The sequence below is a fragment of the Molothrus ater genome, chromosome 15, assembly GCF_012460135.2.
Source record: "Molothrus ater isolate BHLD 08-10-18 breed brown headed cowbird chromosome 15, BPBGC_Mater_1.1, whole genome shotgun sequence".
Taxonomy (NCBI): domain Eukaryota; kingdom Metazoa; phylum Chordata; class Aves; order Passeriformes; family Icteridae; genus Molothrus; species Molothrus ater.
The window spans coordinates 6,774,404-6,792,626 of record NC_050492.2 but is presented as its reverse complement, the minus strand read 5'-3'; the positions used below and the strand labels follow the sequence as shown (position 1 = coordinate 6,792,626).

Here is an 18,223-nt window from a genome sequence, read left to right as displayed (position 1 = left end):
CTGTTAACATAGGTAAAAGCTAGGATCTGGTCTGCAACTGAGATCATCACACAATCTACATTTCAGAAGGAGAAGGGATGATTCAGGTTCATTTTTTGTTGTCATGAGTATATGGGCCACGTCACTTAGAGATGCAAAGAATCCACTCTATATGCAAGCAGGAAAGAAGAATAAAAGACTTGTCTCTTGTAGTCCATGCAGTTTGAAGAGATTTTCAATGCAGTTACTGTTCTGAGTATGTTATAAGTTACACAAGATCAAATAACATGAAAAGTAACAGGGTTCAAGTTCCTCTTAGGAATATTTTCCTGGAAGTCATTGCTTAGTGGTGAACTTTCATGTCACAAAACTGAACTTAAGAGACAGACATGGAAAGTGACAATGAACTTTATATAACATCCTTGGAAATCACATTTTTGCTTCCATTTACTTTTGATCTTGCAAGCAATATACTTTTTTTTTCTCATCTAAATAATGAATATTGCGTACCTTTATTTTTGTGGAAACGAAAGCTTTCATTGCCCCTATTAAATGAATTAATTTCCATTAGTTGTTTCAGATAAAATATATGTATGAGACTGTCTTTTTTCTTTTTTGTGTAAAAGCTTAACTGAACAGTGCTCTATTTAATTTCAGCCCATTATTTAGCTTATACAGAGCACTTACCTATCAGGCATAGAAAGCAACACTGAAGGAACCTAATATTTGATCTCAGAAAACTGTTTCAGTGCTCTGGAATTCCCACCATAGGGCATTTTTTTGACTTATCCAAAGATAACTAATCTAAGAAGCAGTGATAAATCTTAATCACCCTACAAAGCAGAAACACCAGCTATTCATGCTTAATTATACCTGCACATATTTGAAAACTTGACATAACTCCTCTCAGACTAAACTGCATTTACCCCCTTTTCACATGTTTCCTTTGACAACAGTTTTCAAGATTTCTGGCCATTCTTTCTGAATGTTCTGAATTTTTTTTCTCAGATCAGCTTTTGTTTTTCAGGTCTAATCCTATTCCCACCACCCTCCTGCCTGTGGCTTGGCATCCTTACTGAATATATGAATATAGTAAGCATACTATTCATACTACCATCCAGATCATTATTTAATATATTTAGTACTAAAAAGAATAATCCTATTCAGTTCCCAACTGCACTGAAAAGAAAACCACTAAAAATTACTGTGGAGAAATTTCTAGAACTAGATCAAATACCCCTAGTTTGCCCATGAGAATGTCATAGCATGACATCAAAACTCCAGAGGCAAAAAAAATGTATTCCTGGTAGCACACATGGACTGTTATCAGCTATCACTCCCATTTACATCCACTGCACAGAAAGTGATCCTTCCCAATGCTGCAAGATCAAAAGAGCTTACTCTGAACAGAAACATGGCCAAACTATGAGATTTCTTCTTCAGCTTTATGTAAATTTAAAAATATTAACCCAAAATAAACCAAACTTATAGCTCAAATGCAGACATGAAAAACAGATGTTGAATACTGTATTGAAAACTCTGCTCTTGTGTATCCTTTCATTGCAGAATTAGTATAATGAGTTAGCATATTTTTTTTTCTATTTTTTCTTCTTTCTCAGAGACAATGTGTTGCCTCCTTCTGCATGGAGAAAACATTTTTTATGGCCTTTTACTTCAATTACTTCCTGTTTTTTGGAGGAAGAATCGAAAACCATTTGCAATGATAATACAGAATGGACACAACATTCCCTTGGCAGGGCTGGCTGTAAGGCTTTCCCCTGGATCCATTCCCATGGAGCCATTCCTGCTCCACTCAGCCTATATGGAACCATATTTGTGTCCCAGTGTGGTCCTACACAAATGGCAGGAAGATTTCCTCACAGTTACTTTGGGAGCAGATACTGCTTTGCTGCTGGAAATAGACTTTGAATATTGCAATCATAGGAAATAATGACACACCAAAATAGATCTTAAGATTATGTAAACTGTCTAAAGGAAATACCAAATCTGGCCTGGAAACACAGAGCTTTTGGATCAGTGTTAGTGAACACTAAGCAAAATGCCAGACAAACAACACATATCAAATAGATTTTCTATACAAAAGGGATAACAGCTACAGAAAGTCAGTGATGCTGTGTCTGATAGAAGGAGTGGCATCCCTGAGTGTCTGCTATCACACAGGCTTTGGAGGCTGGTGTCTTAAAATATTCACTGCTGAACAAATTCAGGATTTACATTACCAAATCTCACCTTTTTTACTTTTAGATCTCACTTTCTTGGTAAGAAAGAAAAACAGAAACAGTAAAAATATCTTTACTGAAAATATAGAGAGTACGCTTGTGAAAAATGACATTCTGAGGCTTAAGTTTTCTGTCAAGTAGTGGCCTTTTCCTGCAATAATGAAAAAGAAGGTTGCACCTCCTTGTGCAAAGCCCTGGGCTCAGACAGCAGTTAAATATACTCTCAAATTGCATTAAGGTTTGTTGAGACTTCCTAAGAATGCATTTCACACTGCTTCCTTTGGCCTCTTGTCAGGATTTCTAGACTACTTTTCTGAAAAAAAAAAAAAATCTATTTGTAGGAAAACTGATAATTCATTTATTTTTGAAAGAAGTAATCATTCTCTTAAGGTAGCCAAGTTATTTTTATCAGGCAGAAACCAAGTATATGATTTTGATGTTCTTGTTGCATTATATATTGTGAAAAACTAATAAATGAATGATGATTTCCTGGTCTATGAGAATTTTCATTCTTCATATGGGAATAAAAATAATACTGTAGATGTGCACAGTTTAAATAAACAGATTTAGCAACCTCAAGAGTACTATTTCTTTGTAGTAGTAAAAAAGAAAAAAATTATATATACAATGACTTAGAACAAAAACATATCATTTACAGAACACATTAATCCTGCCAAATGTGAGTATACACTGATGAAATTACATTTGCAAGCATATTGGTCCATGAAATGTACTGTATCATAGCTGATTTGAAGAAGACCTGTTTCATTTCATTCCAATACACATATATGCAAGTACTAGAACACAGTTATGGAAAAGCACCCCTTCAAAATTTCAAATGTGTTTTTCCCTTTGGTATTTAGTGCTGACTGTGCACAGGGTGTTTTTTCCTTTCTCATTGCTAAATAGAGAATATGTACAATTACAAGTTACATGTAGGTAAATATCCAAAACAAGGTTGAGTGGTCATGGGTAATAATCATATTTATGAACAATAGAATTCAACTTCTCCCACTCAAAATGCAAATTATCTAAAAAGGGTTCCCTTGCTCCTTCATGTAGAGATTCTGTCATCACCCCAGAAAGGAGCCCAGCATTGCCACCCTCTCTCAGCCCCAGGAGTGAGAGCTGGACACCTCCAAGATTGTCCTTTCCCTTTTGGCTGGTGCTTGAGTACAGGGAGCAGGGTCTGGCTTCCAGGGACAGTTTCAAAGTGGTCTTAAACTTAGAAATTCAGTACAAGGTAAACATGGGGAGGAAGCTGTAGTTTGAACACAAGGTTTAGATCTAAGCTCTTAGTATAAACGTGTGCAGTACTGTGCACAAGACTGACATATGTGAATACATATCAATAAATGACTCCTCAAAATCGTCCTTCTTTGAAAGTCTTGGGAAGCAGAAACTTCTCCTAGGCATTAACAAAACTGTTCAGAAAAACAAACATTATTTATTCCTCAGGAAGGACCTTAGCATGGTGATTTCTTCCCATAAGAATTCAGTGTGAAGGAGCTGGGCTCTCTAGGTAAGGTTACAGGGTAAGGAAGCTTAATCAGGTCAGGTGCAGGGAGATGGGGAATGTAGTTTGCTCCAAGAGTTTGATGATAACAGAATCTTAGATGTTTGCAGCATAGAATTGCATTTGGTAAGTCTGTTCTTGGCAGGAGCTTGTACATCTAAGCACAGTGTGAGAGCTCTTAGCCAACAACTTGTTTTCTTTACTGTTTTAGCACAAGATCAAAGCACGTAAGCAAACAGAGTATTTTCAGGTTGTGCTTTGGTTGTATTAGGCTACCAGAATTCTTTCTTTTAAGTCAAGTGCTTGGAAAGTGATTGCTTTGAATAGAAACCTGGTGATGCAGATTGAATAATATCTATCTGTAAAAATGTTCACTTTGCATTAAATTCTGAAGTACCACTGTATGTGGTAGTGTCTTAGGAAACACTTCTCAATTTTAATTGCTAAGCTTTAAAACAAGTCTTTAAAAATAATTTTCCAAGCAGCATAAGATTTTGGCTTTTTTTAAAAAAAATGCAGCTGGTTGAATACTCTAAGAAGGTGGCTTCAGCTCAAAGGGTTTTTTGAAAGAATTACTGTTTTTAACCCATTTAGTCTTTTTTTTTCTTTTATTCTGACAGTTTAAGTGAATCATCTACCAAAGAAACAGGACTGAAACAATGCTTAAACAATACTTTTCTAGTTAAATAATTAAATATACCTTATAGTCCTACTTCAAAATTCTGTGGCATTCATATTCGACACAATGATGGGCAATATTTCTGACTCCATCCAGTATTTACCAGGGAAAAGCAGCAGCGAGATTCAGTATTAGGATAGGACTATTTTTAGTATTATAACAAATAGTTATATTTGGGTTAAATTTGGAAAAATAGACAGAACTATGGTTGGATACACTCTGCACTGTACTGAGTTCATCTACTTGGTACTGACATGAATGAATGTGTTTGTGCAGATGCAATAATGGTGTTGGACTTGGTTCACAAAGCTCTTTGAAAGGTCCAGGTTTTACATTGATTCAGTCAATAATCATCTCCAAACTATGATTTTAGTCTAGCACTTATCTGGTGCAGTTTTTGTTCAGCCCACCCCCATACCCCTCCTTCACAGACTCACTGTATTTTGAGCACATGGATTGAAAGAGAACGAGGTGTCTGGGTGTTCTAAATGAAATCCTCCCATGCACAACCATGAACACACATGTACAGTAATAAATGTATCAAACCATGACCTACCTTTCTCCTAGAAGTGTTTCAAGATTAATTTTTATGTTTTCCATGTCTCAATATGCCTTTATACACCTATGGATGACCAGAAAACGTGTCAGAAGATAGACCATGGGAAAAAAAAGAGAGATTATATCAAATCCTAGATCACATCAAAGAAATGCCTTATATTGGATGCTATTTTCCTCAGGAGTTCAGTATTAATACATTTACCCAGGGCTAAAATATGCTGGGAGATTTTTTGAAGAAAGCAAAATTTTATCAATGTTATAACTACTATTATAAAAGATATATATAAATATAGCTTTATACAAGCTATTTTTAAAAATATGTGGATTCATGCAGTTTAAAAGTCTTTTTATTTATAATTAGGATATTTTATTTCAGAATAAGAATAATTTAAAACAGTAGTTAATGTATTTTTCTAAGCATCAAAACGTTACTTCATACGTAATAAATAGTCTCATAAAGGATAGTAATAGAAAATTTAACTACCTAGATGTTTCCTTCTTATGCCTTTAAGAAAGCATCCTCAGCATGACCCATATAAACCAGTTACCTCTACCCAAATCATGTGCCATTTGAGAGAGAGTGAAATTGGCACTTTATTTTTGGTGGTTTGCTTTGTTTTTGTCTAAAGCAACAGAAGGAACAACAAGCTGAAGCAGAAAGAATTTCCAGATAGGAACATGTGATAAAAACAATCTGGCAAGATATTGACATTGACAGAGTCCTTCTTTTTACTTTATGCATCTTTTGTAACACCTACTTTTGCATTTACTTTTTTACATGTATCTTTTTCTTCTTCCTTTCTGATGTGTGATCTAATATTTGATACTCAGAAAATAAATAATTTTAGGGTAAGGAAAAGCCAGGTTTTCCTTGGACACACAGGGAAATCATAGGAGCTGAGAACCCCCTTGTAAACAAACAAAGTGTCTGCCAAATTGACTAAGATACTCTTATAATATTCTAGTCTGCTACAGAATGCATCTTTTTGGAACAATGACTCCTGTGTTTAATTATTCTTCATAAGACAATTTTCTCAAAAACTTGAAATGATTTGTTGTGAAGATACCACATTTGTGCCCAGGGACAAGTTACTATGTGGGATTGGTTTATCACACCAAAGGTGTCAGGAAAACATCTCACACTAGGCAGTGTCCTCATGTAAATTTGATCCTTTGTGATAATTTATTATGATGGAATCCTAAAATATCAGTGTCTGATAGAGCTTGTGGGTAGAGAAAAAAGAACACTGTGCTTCAAAGACAATGTGTGTTCAGAGAGAAAACAGCCTGGTACATTTTTACATTTTTGTTTTCTATGGCAGTTTTATCTGCTACAGATAAACAAAGTTTTTCCTAGCAGAGTATATCAGCATAATATAATAACACTGAAATTCTTTAAGCATAAAATGTGGGGTTACATTCCCTTCCTTCAGGCTGAGGTTGCAAAGAACTGCAAGGACAAATTTGCATTTAAAATTACTTAGAGCCAAATTGGTATTGCTTGATTATTGGTGGATAAGTTTTATGTATTGGGGTCAAGTATTTTAGCATTGAAATGATCTTATCTAGGAGCACTCAAAAGCCTGACTTGGCCATTGTGTGGTCCACTGACTGTAAGAGAGGCCAAAGATCCTAATTCCCACCACCTAAGCCAATGCCTTAATGTCAATTGCAGGCAGCTGAAATAAAAATTAAAGCTGATGTGTCTGGGATGAATAATTGATCATAATATGGTGCTGCAAGTTTTAATATGCAAAAAAATCCACACAATCTTGAGAGTATGCTTGTCTATCAAAACCCACTGATAACAAATTAAGAATGTGAATAGAATGTACAGCTACTAATGCACCCATAGGAATATTATTATCAATGGTCTTCTACATCTTTCATCTATCAATGGTCTTCTACATCTTTTAGCAATCCAGGATTAGTATTACAGCATCCAACTCTTTTTGCCTTACCATCTGTGTGATGGGGAGCCTGGAAAACTTTCTCAAGCTTTGACACCTGCAGGTTTTTCTTCTATTGCAGACCCCTTGCCTCTGCTAGCAAGAATAACGAGCTGACCCTCTGGAATGAAAGTGCATAAGAATTTTATAGGAATCCAAGAGCTCTTTCCAGACAATTTGCTAATGGAACAAATTTTCAGTAAAAAAAGTGCAGATTAAAGCTGCCATGCTCATGCAGACACAGCTGCAGTAGCCAAGACAATAAATAAGTGTTTGCACAGTTCAAATTCTTAGCTATCAACAATTTTGATTCCCTCACCAAAATATACACAGCACTTTTATCCTTCAAAGGAATGTTGTGATAACTGATGAGAGAGATTACAGCAATAAAATCACAGAAGTGTCATGTTTGCAGGTAATGAATTGAACCATCAGCAAATGTTGATATTTGAGCATACATACATACATACACACACACACACATATATATATAGACTGAAAGGAAGAGAGATATGGGGAGAGTATTTAAAATATTTTATAGCTTTTTATCACTGAAGAGGTTGTATTTCACAAATTGGTGGAATAACTTAATTAACAATAAGACCATTGACTGGAAATATTAAGTAACAGGTTTGCAACTTGTCACTTTGTTTGTAAACAATGATAAAAATACAGTGACTGGGTTGGATATTGGCTCCAATAATCATCAAACTATACAAGAACCAAAGTGTATTTAATTCAACAATTCAACTAATGATATAGGTCTATTGATTATTGTTCAAGTTAAATGCATTGTGTTTGGAGACAGAAAAAATTAACTTGATGGCTGAAGGCTGGATCTGTGTTTTTAGAGATTCTGAGAAAGAAACTACTGTATCTAATTCTGATGGATAAATTTCATTCTGCATTTAGACATTGGGAACTAACAGATTGTCCAGGGTATTAGAAGGTTTGAGCAGATTCCAAGTGTCATATTTGGTTCAGACAAGACTAAGTCCAGCAGGAAATTTTGATGTTTTTATTTTATTGGCAACATTTCACTTTCCCATCATTTAAGTTTTTTTAGGATAATTTTTTATTTATTTCTCCCTGAAGTTTTAGAAAAGTGGGCTTGGGATGGAAAAGAAATGTTCCTGGTGATTGAATTTGCCCAATCTTCCAATTCATAAATGTCATTGGGTAGGCTTGCCATTGTCTATATTTACTTTGATCTAGACAGAAAAAATAGGGGAGGTAAAAAAATGCTATTGTAGATCGTAGTCCAAGTACCTATTTTAGACTGAAGCACTCTTACTTTAGGAAATCGTGAGATTCCCTAAATTATATACTCCAGGGGTAGTTGCTAAATTGCATTTTTGGACAACGGAATTTGGGATTCTGGTGCCAAAGTTTGGCAGCATTCATCTTCCATAGTCCTCTAGTGTTTCCCCTCTGGCCAGGAAGTGTTTCCTGTGTCTGTGTAGCCTCTTTTATTAGGGGGAGGGGAGATAAAAACCTTGCACATTCCCCCTGATCCTATCACACACTAAATCACCTCATTCATACTGACTCCACCAATGCTGCTTTCCCCATTTCCTGAGTTACTTAGCAACAACCATCCCTCCCTTTTCCACTCCCCCATCCAACCTTTCATTTTTTTCCCCCTTTGCAATCACGATTTCCACGCTGTTTAGAAAAATGAGGATGCTCAGCAGCATAGGGCGAGCTTTTCCTTCCAACCTCCTTTTTTATGCCTGCCAAATCCTTCTCAGCTCCAAAATGAAAATCCAGGCTGCCTGCATATGTGTAATCAAAGGTTAAAAAGCACCCTGGCTGACACCACGCATGTGTTAATCTGTGCTGCAGCAGAGTGCATCATTTCCACTTTGACCTCAGAGTTAATCTGCATTCAGGCAGCAGCTCCATTGCTTTATTCTTTTTATTTTTCCCCTCTCATTTACTCTTTGTTGCTTTATTGGATTTTCCTGCATGTGTGTCGGCGGTTCCGTAAATGTGTATGTGCTCCTTTCCTTGATGTTTTTATTCTGTGAGCGTCTGTGATTTTCGCTTTTTGTTTGGGTTTCATTTTTTTTTCTTTTCTCCCAATTATATTATTTCCCTAGATTTGGAAGCTGCTGCCTGCTGCCAGAGCTGACGTTTTCTGATTATATCTGCAAAGGGCTTGTGCAGATCTAATTTCTCTCCCCCTGCATATTAATTCCCGCAGCTGGGCGCAATGTCTCATCCCACTGACGGGACCTGGTAGGGAGGAGGGAGAACTACTACCAAAAAAAAAAAAAAAAAAAATTAAAGAAGGGGACGGATCCATCTGCAACCGAGAGGAAAGGGGGAAAAAAGCTGGGGGGGGGGGGTGGGGGGGCTGGAATAGAGATGATTCCTCCAAATCCAACAAGCCTGGGGAGCACTGCATTCTTGAATCCTGCATTTTCTCTCAAAATGATGGTGTGGGCACTTCTGTTCTTCTCTCTCATCCAGCGGTAAGATGTGCTTTCTGATTCTGTTTGGGAGGGTGGGGGGAGAGGGAGGGCTGGGGGGGGTGAAGAATCTGCGAATTTGCTGAGCTGTCGTGAGAATGCCAGAGGTTTGGACAGTGGCATTGCATTCATCCATCTCTAGCAGCTGAGATCTTGGAATGTTTTATTTCTCTTACAATTGTTGTCGCTCTGACATGGACAGAGGGAGGGTGAGCGGCGGGTGTGTGTGATGGTGGTACATGCCGGGCTGTTCATAGAATTTGGTGCCATATTAATGAAGCCCTTTATCTCTGAATTAATCGCTTGCTCCGGTGCACGGAGCTGTGTTTTGCGGGCACAATGTCCGTGCATTCCTGCTTGTTTTCCCGGAGCGGGCAGCCCCGTCATGGCTGTGCGGGGCTGCGCGGCGGGCGCGGGCAGGGCTGGGTACCAAGGACAGGGATGCGGGTCCCGCACGGCTCCTCCCGGCTCCCCGGGCTCCCTCACGGCTCCCCCGGCTCCGCACAGCTCCTCTGGGTCCCTCTGAGCTCCCCCGTGTCCCTCAGAGCCCCAGCATGCCCAGGTGCGGGCGGCCGCAGCTCCCCAGGGGATGCGATAGTTTTGGGGTTGAATGTTTCCAGCTGGATGTTCCCAGCACACCCGGCTCGTTCTGCTGCATGTGTGTGCATCACGCACCGAAACGGAAAGGGGTGAAAATCCCACAGCACAGGAAGCAGGAGTTCATATGTGGATGAGCAGAAAGTGGAGGGCGGGAGAATTGCTGCAGTGCCAAGCTTTGCGCCGGAGCAGACATTCCTGCAAAAATGTGTGGACTGTGCTTTTAACAGGTTAGATGAGGCAAAATCTCTGCACGGCAGAGTGTGTGGCCTTCCAAGAGGCAACAGACCCCTCCCCACAGCTGCACAAGCCATGTTGTCACTGATACCTTCCAGAAGTTAGTGCCCACTCTGCTACTACTAATGCTAGATTCACATAGGCTTCGCAAATTTTCCTTCTTTCCCCTTCCTTCCTTTTACATGGACACTACCATACCAAAAAGTGGGTTCATTCTCTTTGTTTTTCTCTATTGCTTGGTTTATTTTTCTTTTTCTTTTCTTTTTCTTTTTGTTTTTTTTTTTTAATGTAAAATCAGACTTCATACCTGCAATGGTAGGATCTTAGTTCTAAGCCAAATAAAAGGCCAAAATGTTTGGCCAGGGAAATTAAAAGTTGCTAGGTTTTCAAGTAACTTTTTCCCACACAAAAAGAACTTTGTAAAGAATTCCTGTGAGAAGAAACTAAAAGTGGTTGAAAATTGAGTAGAAAATGAGAAAACTCAATGAGCCTACCATGAGGGTACTTTGGTGTTGGGAGTAAGACAGGTGTGAGGTATTTTTGACCTTTCTAAAACCAGTTATGATTACTACTTGCATGCAAAAATGGAAAAGTCAATTTTTAAAGGATTTTATGATGGGCTTTCATATTATTTTGACATAAAACTTCACTAAAATAATCCCAGATACTTATTTTAGCACACTTCCTTCTTTTCACTCATCTTCAGAAAAGCATCGCCTGAGAGGAATTTTGCCAAAATTATTTCATAAGCTTTAAAAGAAACCCTTCATAATGCAACTTATAGTTTTAGCTCAACAAAAAGTTCTGTATTCTGTTCACAGCTATCTGATGGCCAAGATGGTTTCTTTTCACAGCCTCCTGACCTCATAATTTTGAAGAATAAATCATACACTGAGAAATAATAGCTAAAAGTAAAGTGAAAATTATTCTCAGTGCTTCACAGAAACATTTTAAATGAGTGAATATGCATATGTGATTTTAATTCTAACAATCAGGACATTTTCCTCCTCCCATTGTGGAAGAAGCCTTGTTATTAGTTTTGGAAACTCAAGGACCAAGATAGGGTTATAAAAGTTGAACTTGGATACCATTTATTTATAGCCAAGATGATAGGTTTTCTTTGTTAAAAACTCATCAAACACTTCAGAAAGAGGGGTTTATTATTTTATTGTGTGTCACTTTTCAGGACACTGAAATTTAGAAAGGCCAATTGAACACTAACAAAGATGCTCCATGTTAAACATCTGAATAAATGTATTGACATCAATCAGAACACACACAGAAGTTTAAGTATTCATAACATTTGATCAAAGTATTGATTACCATTACTGTGCAGAAATTTAAACCCTGTTAATACAAAAAATTACTATATAGGGAAATTTATCGTTGCAAAATCATTAATATTTAGAAGATTGAGGAAAGAAGGGGAAAGTTGAGACACCACTCTGGCATTAATGCAAGTAGCTAAAATTCCAGGATTAGCTCCAGTAAAACATGAATGAACTCAGAAAAAATGTCCCTTTACAATACAGTAGTATTTTATCTTTAGAAAATTTGTATCAGTTTTATGAAATGCACAAAGTACATCCTTACAACTGGGCACACTAAAGTTTTAGGTAGTGCTTTTTACCTGTTGGTTTCTCAGGATTCATAACTGGACTGCAAACTTCTTGCACAAATTTCCCTCCTCCTCTCACCCCTCAGATCTGTGTCACAGCAGTGTGCAGTCCATCACATGGGCTTGGAGCTGTGCTCAGTGAATATTGGTCAGATCAAGCTCCCAATTTCTGAAAATTGTACATAAAAAATCCACAGATCAAAAGACAATTTAAAATTATTTAAGAAAATATATTTGTACACCTGATGGGGTTTAATCAGAACCAATTATTTGATGGTCCTCATCAAACAAACAACATGTATTTAAAACATTACATGTAATAGAAATCACCAGCAAAGTTTCAAAATATTTAAAGCTGTACTCTGCACGCTTCTTATATATGAGGTTTATCAATTATTTTTGCACAGCTTTAACAAACTGCCACCAAAAGCTACATAATACAGTGGAAAATAATGTTCAGATGGGGAATGTGGGACTTTTTTTCCACTTGTTTGTGCCCAAGTAGTTTCATGGCAATATTTTTATGCTGCAACTACATGCCTAAAATTGAAGACTGTCAAGACTGATCAAAAAAACCCTATAAACAAAGCAATCATTTTAGCATCAAAATAGTCTGGTGCCTAAGTGAATACATGTATTTTATTAGTAAATTAATGAACATGTGGGTAAGTAAAATTCTTTTGCTCTGGTAAAGTGATGTGATATAATAACAAGAATATCCTTCATATGGACAGTCACTTAGAATTACTGTAAAACTTGCCAATATCAGTTTGGTGTAAATCCTGCAGCCATAGTTATTAATACTTTGCCAAGAATTTCTCAGTGTATAACACTGACGCTAAGCCAGAGGTCCCATCACTGGAATAAGGAGTTGCTCAACAAGAGGGAATTTCTCACCTCCCAAGGATTGGTCCCCTTTGAAGAAGGGTCATGATAGAAGATGTGGATCTAAGTGCTGTTAAAATATGACTTTATCCTTATCTCTGATACCATGAAACTGAATATTTCATACACTCCAGTGTTTGGATCAGCAGAGCTAAAGCTGTGTGGACACAGGTCCTGCACTATTTGACCATGTCAGGGGGAGCAAGGCCTGCCTGTGAGGTTTTCATGGCCATGCTGCATTCCTGACCGCTGGGAGCTGCAAGCCTGGGACACAAACTTAGAACAGCTATTATTGTCATAAAAACAGTACCAAAACTACTGACCTAAAGTAGATTTGAAAGTGAGGTTAAATTCTATTGCTAATAACTTGATGGGGCAAAAAAACAAACTACAGACACTGTTTCCCTACTTGAAAATATATGATTCAGAAATATGGATGAAACCCTTTGACTAACTTGTGCTGTAGTGACTGAACCACCTAAACATAACCTGCGTGCCAAAACTCATGTACTCCAAAATACTCCAGTGAGTATGGAAAACAATGTTAGATTCCTTTCAGAAAGTTTGAATCTTCGAAAATTATAAAAATAAAAAGTGAAAGCTGCTAATAAAAACTATAGAAACTAACTACAATAAAAATATCTTAGGAAATTATTAAGCTCTTTTAATGTAATATTTCCCATATTATTCATATTATATGTCTTCTTCATGGCCATCCAAATCATGCTTTAGGGTCTTTAGGGTTTAAAATGTTCAAGATTAATGGTAATCTGGAAAAAATATCTAGATTATTTGGATTGTGTTTGTATTGGTTTCATTTATACTACATTCAGTCTATTGACATATATCATTAAATTCTGTAGCAGTTGCACAAAAATTTAAAAGGGAAGAGGAGTGAATGGATGAAAGGCAAAGAAGCAAATGTCTGGTCAAGGGGAACTCTTTCCAAGTCTCAGTCCCAGTACAATTAAACTCCTATATGCTTAAGTAATGACCACCACTTTGTCCAATGGAGAACTGAATTGTCAATCGAATAATGAATTATTAAATTATTAGATAGAGCATTAGACACAGGTGACCAGTAACAGATGCACATACATAGGATGGTTGATTCCTTACAGTACCTTGCAGACATACATTCCAGTAAGCTCCAAAGCAGAGGCAGTTTTAAGGTCAGTAGCTGTGCCTGGCACTGTCCTGCAGAGAGATGCAGTGGCTCATTTGGAGCTGGCTCAGTCCCTTCAGCCTTCCCCTTGTCACAAGGAGCGTCAGCCACTCTGGCAGCAAAACATAGATATAGATATTAATATAGATAATAATATAGATAATAATAAAGATAATAATAATAATAATAATAATAATAATAATAATAATAATAATAATAATAATAATAATAATAATAATAATAATAATAATAATAATAATAATAATAATAATAACAACAACAACTACATATATAGTCCTACATTCTTTTAGGGTGATAATTTGAGGACCTATTTTTTAGCATTCATGGGGATAATTGGAGTGTTCTGGGGTTCTCTCTTGGTGCAGTCTGAACTGCAGCTTTGCAGACCATGGCACCTGCAGCCCCACTGACAGAAACCTTTAACGCAGAGAGAGAGGTGGTTTGTGTGAAACTGGCAGTCAGTTGTGTAAGACTGCAAGTGAAGAACAAAGTGGAACTGGAGGAAGGATTAATGTGAACTCAAGTTCAGACAATCACAGAATCACTTTATCATTAGGGTTGGAAAGGATCTCTGGAGATCATCCAGTCCAACCCCCCCTGCCAAGGCAGGGTCACCTGGAGAGGTGACACAGGAAGGTGTCCAGGTGGGTTTGGGATGTCTCCAGAGAGGGAGACTCCAGGAACCTCCCTGGGTGGCTGTTCCAGGGCTCTGCCACCCCTAACATAAAGAAGTTCTTCCTCACGTTGAGGTGGAATTTCTTGTGTTTCTGTTTATGGCCATAACTCCTTGTCCTATTGCTGGGCACCACTGAAAAGAATCTGGACACATAGAAATAAACACAGAGATTAAGAAAAATACCCCCAAAACCTGATACAGGATGTCAGAGGGTTTTTGTTTTCATTGTTATGCTCTATAGCTTATTTAATGTAGCTCTTTTAAAAACATTTTTTCTTTTAACATGAATGATAAGATAGAATTGTCCATTTTCCCAGTTTTGCCTACTAAGAAACCAACATCATATCCAACACTAATGCTGAAAATCTCAGCAGTTCTTGGAATCTTCTCACATGGCAAGGCCTCATTTTATCCTCAGTAATTCCTGTCCCACTGAAGTCACTCTGTTGCTGAGGAAAGCCAGGGCATATCCAGTATAGATTCATACAGGTAGTTTTGTGCTTATCTAAGAACTGGGAAATCACCCAAAGTTAAATTACAACTCAGTAAGGATCTTCAAAAAGGGTATGTTACACTGCACAATGCTCTTGCAGAAAGCTCTCAACCTACATTCCAGCTGATTTACAATACCTCTAAATATTTTTTCCTTCATTTCTTCTTTTTTATCTTATACAGATGATCAGCTAAAACGTCACACTCCACTTCAGACCACAGACTGTAATGTAAATTGATCTTAAATGGCACATAAGTCTTTCCCTGGCCTTCTGGACAAAAAGGAATTTCTCCATTCTAGAAAATGAGCTGTTTTCTCTGAATGGAACTCCTGAACAAGCACCAGGGAGGCTTTTTGAGAATATAGGAGAAAGAGATGTATTCATTTTCTTTTTAGAAAAGATATGATAGCTGACAATAGCAAAGGACATCCAGATAACTTCACTGGAAGTAGATGTAACTTTCTGGGCTCAAAGCAGGAAGCTGTTTACTTCATACAAGACATGTTTCTTATACAGTGAATAAAAAGACCTCAGGAAGTACCAGGAAAGAACCATAAATTCCAGAAAAAAAGAGCCCACCACCACAGTCAGGTATCTATAATTGTTATTAGGTAAGGAAGATCCTTTCTCATGGAATGAGACTAAAACTCATTGAGCACCGATGAAACTAGGGACTAAACTGCCCCTAGGGAAAACATCTAACACACAAAAACCAGGGTGAAGAGAAATTTTAGATGCTAGAGAGATGAGAAAGGGACAGTATAAAATGTCCATTGTAGATGTACTTATCTTTTTAGACTCAATTTGGGGAGTGACTTTTGATGACTTTAAACTTAGCATTCACCGCATGCTTCTTTGTGATAATGGATTTTGGCCTAAATTGTCATGGTGCTGTAAGGAGCAGAGTGTGCGAGTCTGAATTCACCTAGAGTGTATTCTTGTGGAGGTGTAATGTCTTTAAGGACATTTTATTTAGGTGAGCACCTACCTCAGAAGAGCTCTGGTGCAGTAAGTGCGAGCTTTGCTGTTTGAATTGGGTCAGCTTTCCTATTTTAATGTCCAGAAGTAACCTGCTTATTTGATTCTTCTAATGAAGAAGAAATTTCGCTTTGCATTAAGCCAAGAACTGAAAAAAAATCAAAATAGAAAATAACATTAATTGCTTTTAAATGTTTCATGTGAAGTGGTTGGAACATAATTTATATCAGAATGTGTAACCATCTCCTTCCATGTGAGAAATTTACAAAAGGATTATATGGTTTTTTTTCATCTGTATGAAAAAAGAGTGGGTGAGGGGAGATACATATTTTCACAAGTTCCAACACCTGCCAACTGGCTCAGACAAACTGAGGTAAAAGAGGGGTGATGGTGGTAGGTTGAAGAAAACTCTTGAGAGAATAGTGAGGATTATATCTAGTGTGATTCTGGGGTATTTGTATAGTTGCAACAAAAAATTAATATGCAAGTCTTGTCAGACTGAATATTGGGTATTCAGTCTGACACACGGTGATATCCTCTTATTTATATAACAGTAATATTTTTAACACAACTGCTGTCAAAAAAGGAGGCTTTAATGCTGATGAAAACCACCAGTGACTGCATAAGCAGAAGAGAAATGTAACAAATACCTTCCCATGTAAATGAGCACCTCAGCTGCATAATGTTTTTTCATGTGATGTCCTAAGCAACACAGAAAAAGTTGACTACAGCAGCTTTACTTGTTCTCTCTTACATAAAGGACATAGAGCATGCAATGCTATATGATCCCTGGCTGAAAACTTACAAAAATGTTTTTCTTCTTAATAAGTGGGGTGATGCAGAGCCCAAATATTTATATAGATTCAGGGAGAAGAAAAATATTTAAAATCCATTAAACTCAGTGATAGCACTCCATTATAGAAAATCTCTAGCTGCATGTTTCTGAAAGAGGAGAGATTTTGTGCCCTTATCTTTTGCACTTACCCTCTGCTGTTGGCAGCTGCCAGATGCAAAATACATGGCACAAAACACCACTGATTTGACCCAGAGTAATGACTGAATTATGGTTACAGCAAAGTGATAGCAGGCAAGAGAAAGTCAGTAAATCATACAAGAATCTTAGTGCAACAGTTGATCACCTCTAAAAAAGAATATCAATATTGTTTAAAACATTTTCATATCTTGAGGATCAATTCTATTTTTTCAGATCTAGTGTAAGGACATTTTCACGCATATTCAGTAAAGAACAGCACAATGTGTAGGCCTAGCTGTGAAATCTGGCCATTGTGTATGAAACTAAATATTAGTCTTACAAGACAGACCTTTCATCTGTTTGCAGACAGCCAGCAAAACATTAAAGAAATATCATTTTTACCATACCTAAACCAGCATACACAGATTATTACCAGAATAAAAAATCAATATATGTAAAAAAGGTATTTAAAATAAATGAAGGATAATAATGATCTTTTGGAAGGGATGGAATAAGAAGTTATTTATTTTTTATGCTTGCATAAGCTCTTTCTTAGATGTTGCAGGTAGTCATGTATGAAATTGTATTTTTTACTGAATTTCATCTTGGACTTTGATGTGAACCCTTGAGATAAAAGGCCACCTTTCCTTCTGAGCTATTTATCTTCAACTTTTTGAATGCTCCATGTTCTGCTGAAAAATACTTCTTGTTCTAAACATTTATGAGAAATGCCCCTTAAAGGGGATCTCACACATACCCTAATAACCATCCACCAGAATTCCTGCCCCCCAGAAAAGTGGATAATATGAGAAAATGAATGCTTTCCTTCACTAGTGGCTCAATGTTATATTGTGTAACACAAATAGCATGTTCTGGTCATATGAAGCTTTTGTTAATCCACAGCAAGATATCTTCAGATTCAAACAGAACTCTGCCTGCTGCAACAGATTGAGGATTATCCACTAAATACCACTTTCATTTAATTCCCATAGATTATTTTCCAAGAGAGAGAAAAAGAGATAGCAGGAGGAAGAATGAGGAAAAAAAAACATTAAGAGAAATTAATCAGATAATGCTAGAAAACCTTACTAAACTAATCAATGTATTAGTCAATGTGTTATTAAGTGATGCACTTCTGGGACCCACTGAACCACACATATGTTTGCCAGAGGCGGAGAAGGGTC

At 37.1% G+C, this 18,223-nt stretch overlaps 1 protein-coding gene across 2 annotated transcripts in view; it reads left to right on the top strand.

The window, feature by feature from the left end:
* The first annotated feature begins 9,281 nt into the window (after positions 1-9,281).
* Positions 9,282-18,223, top strand: part of GABRG2 (gamma-aminobutyric acid type A receptor subunit gamma2) — a 61,109-nt gene continuing 52,167 nt past the window's right edge. For both annotated transcript variants that reach the window (XM_036391697.2, XM_036391696.2), the window contains exon 1: positions 9,282-9,398. In XM_036391697.2, coding sequence (XP_036247590.1) covers positions 9,292-9,398 — 107 coding nt within the window. In that variant the 5' untranslated portion in view covers positions 9,282-9,291. The remainder of the gene's footprint in view (positions 9,399-18,223) is intronic.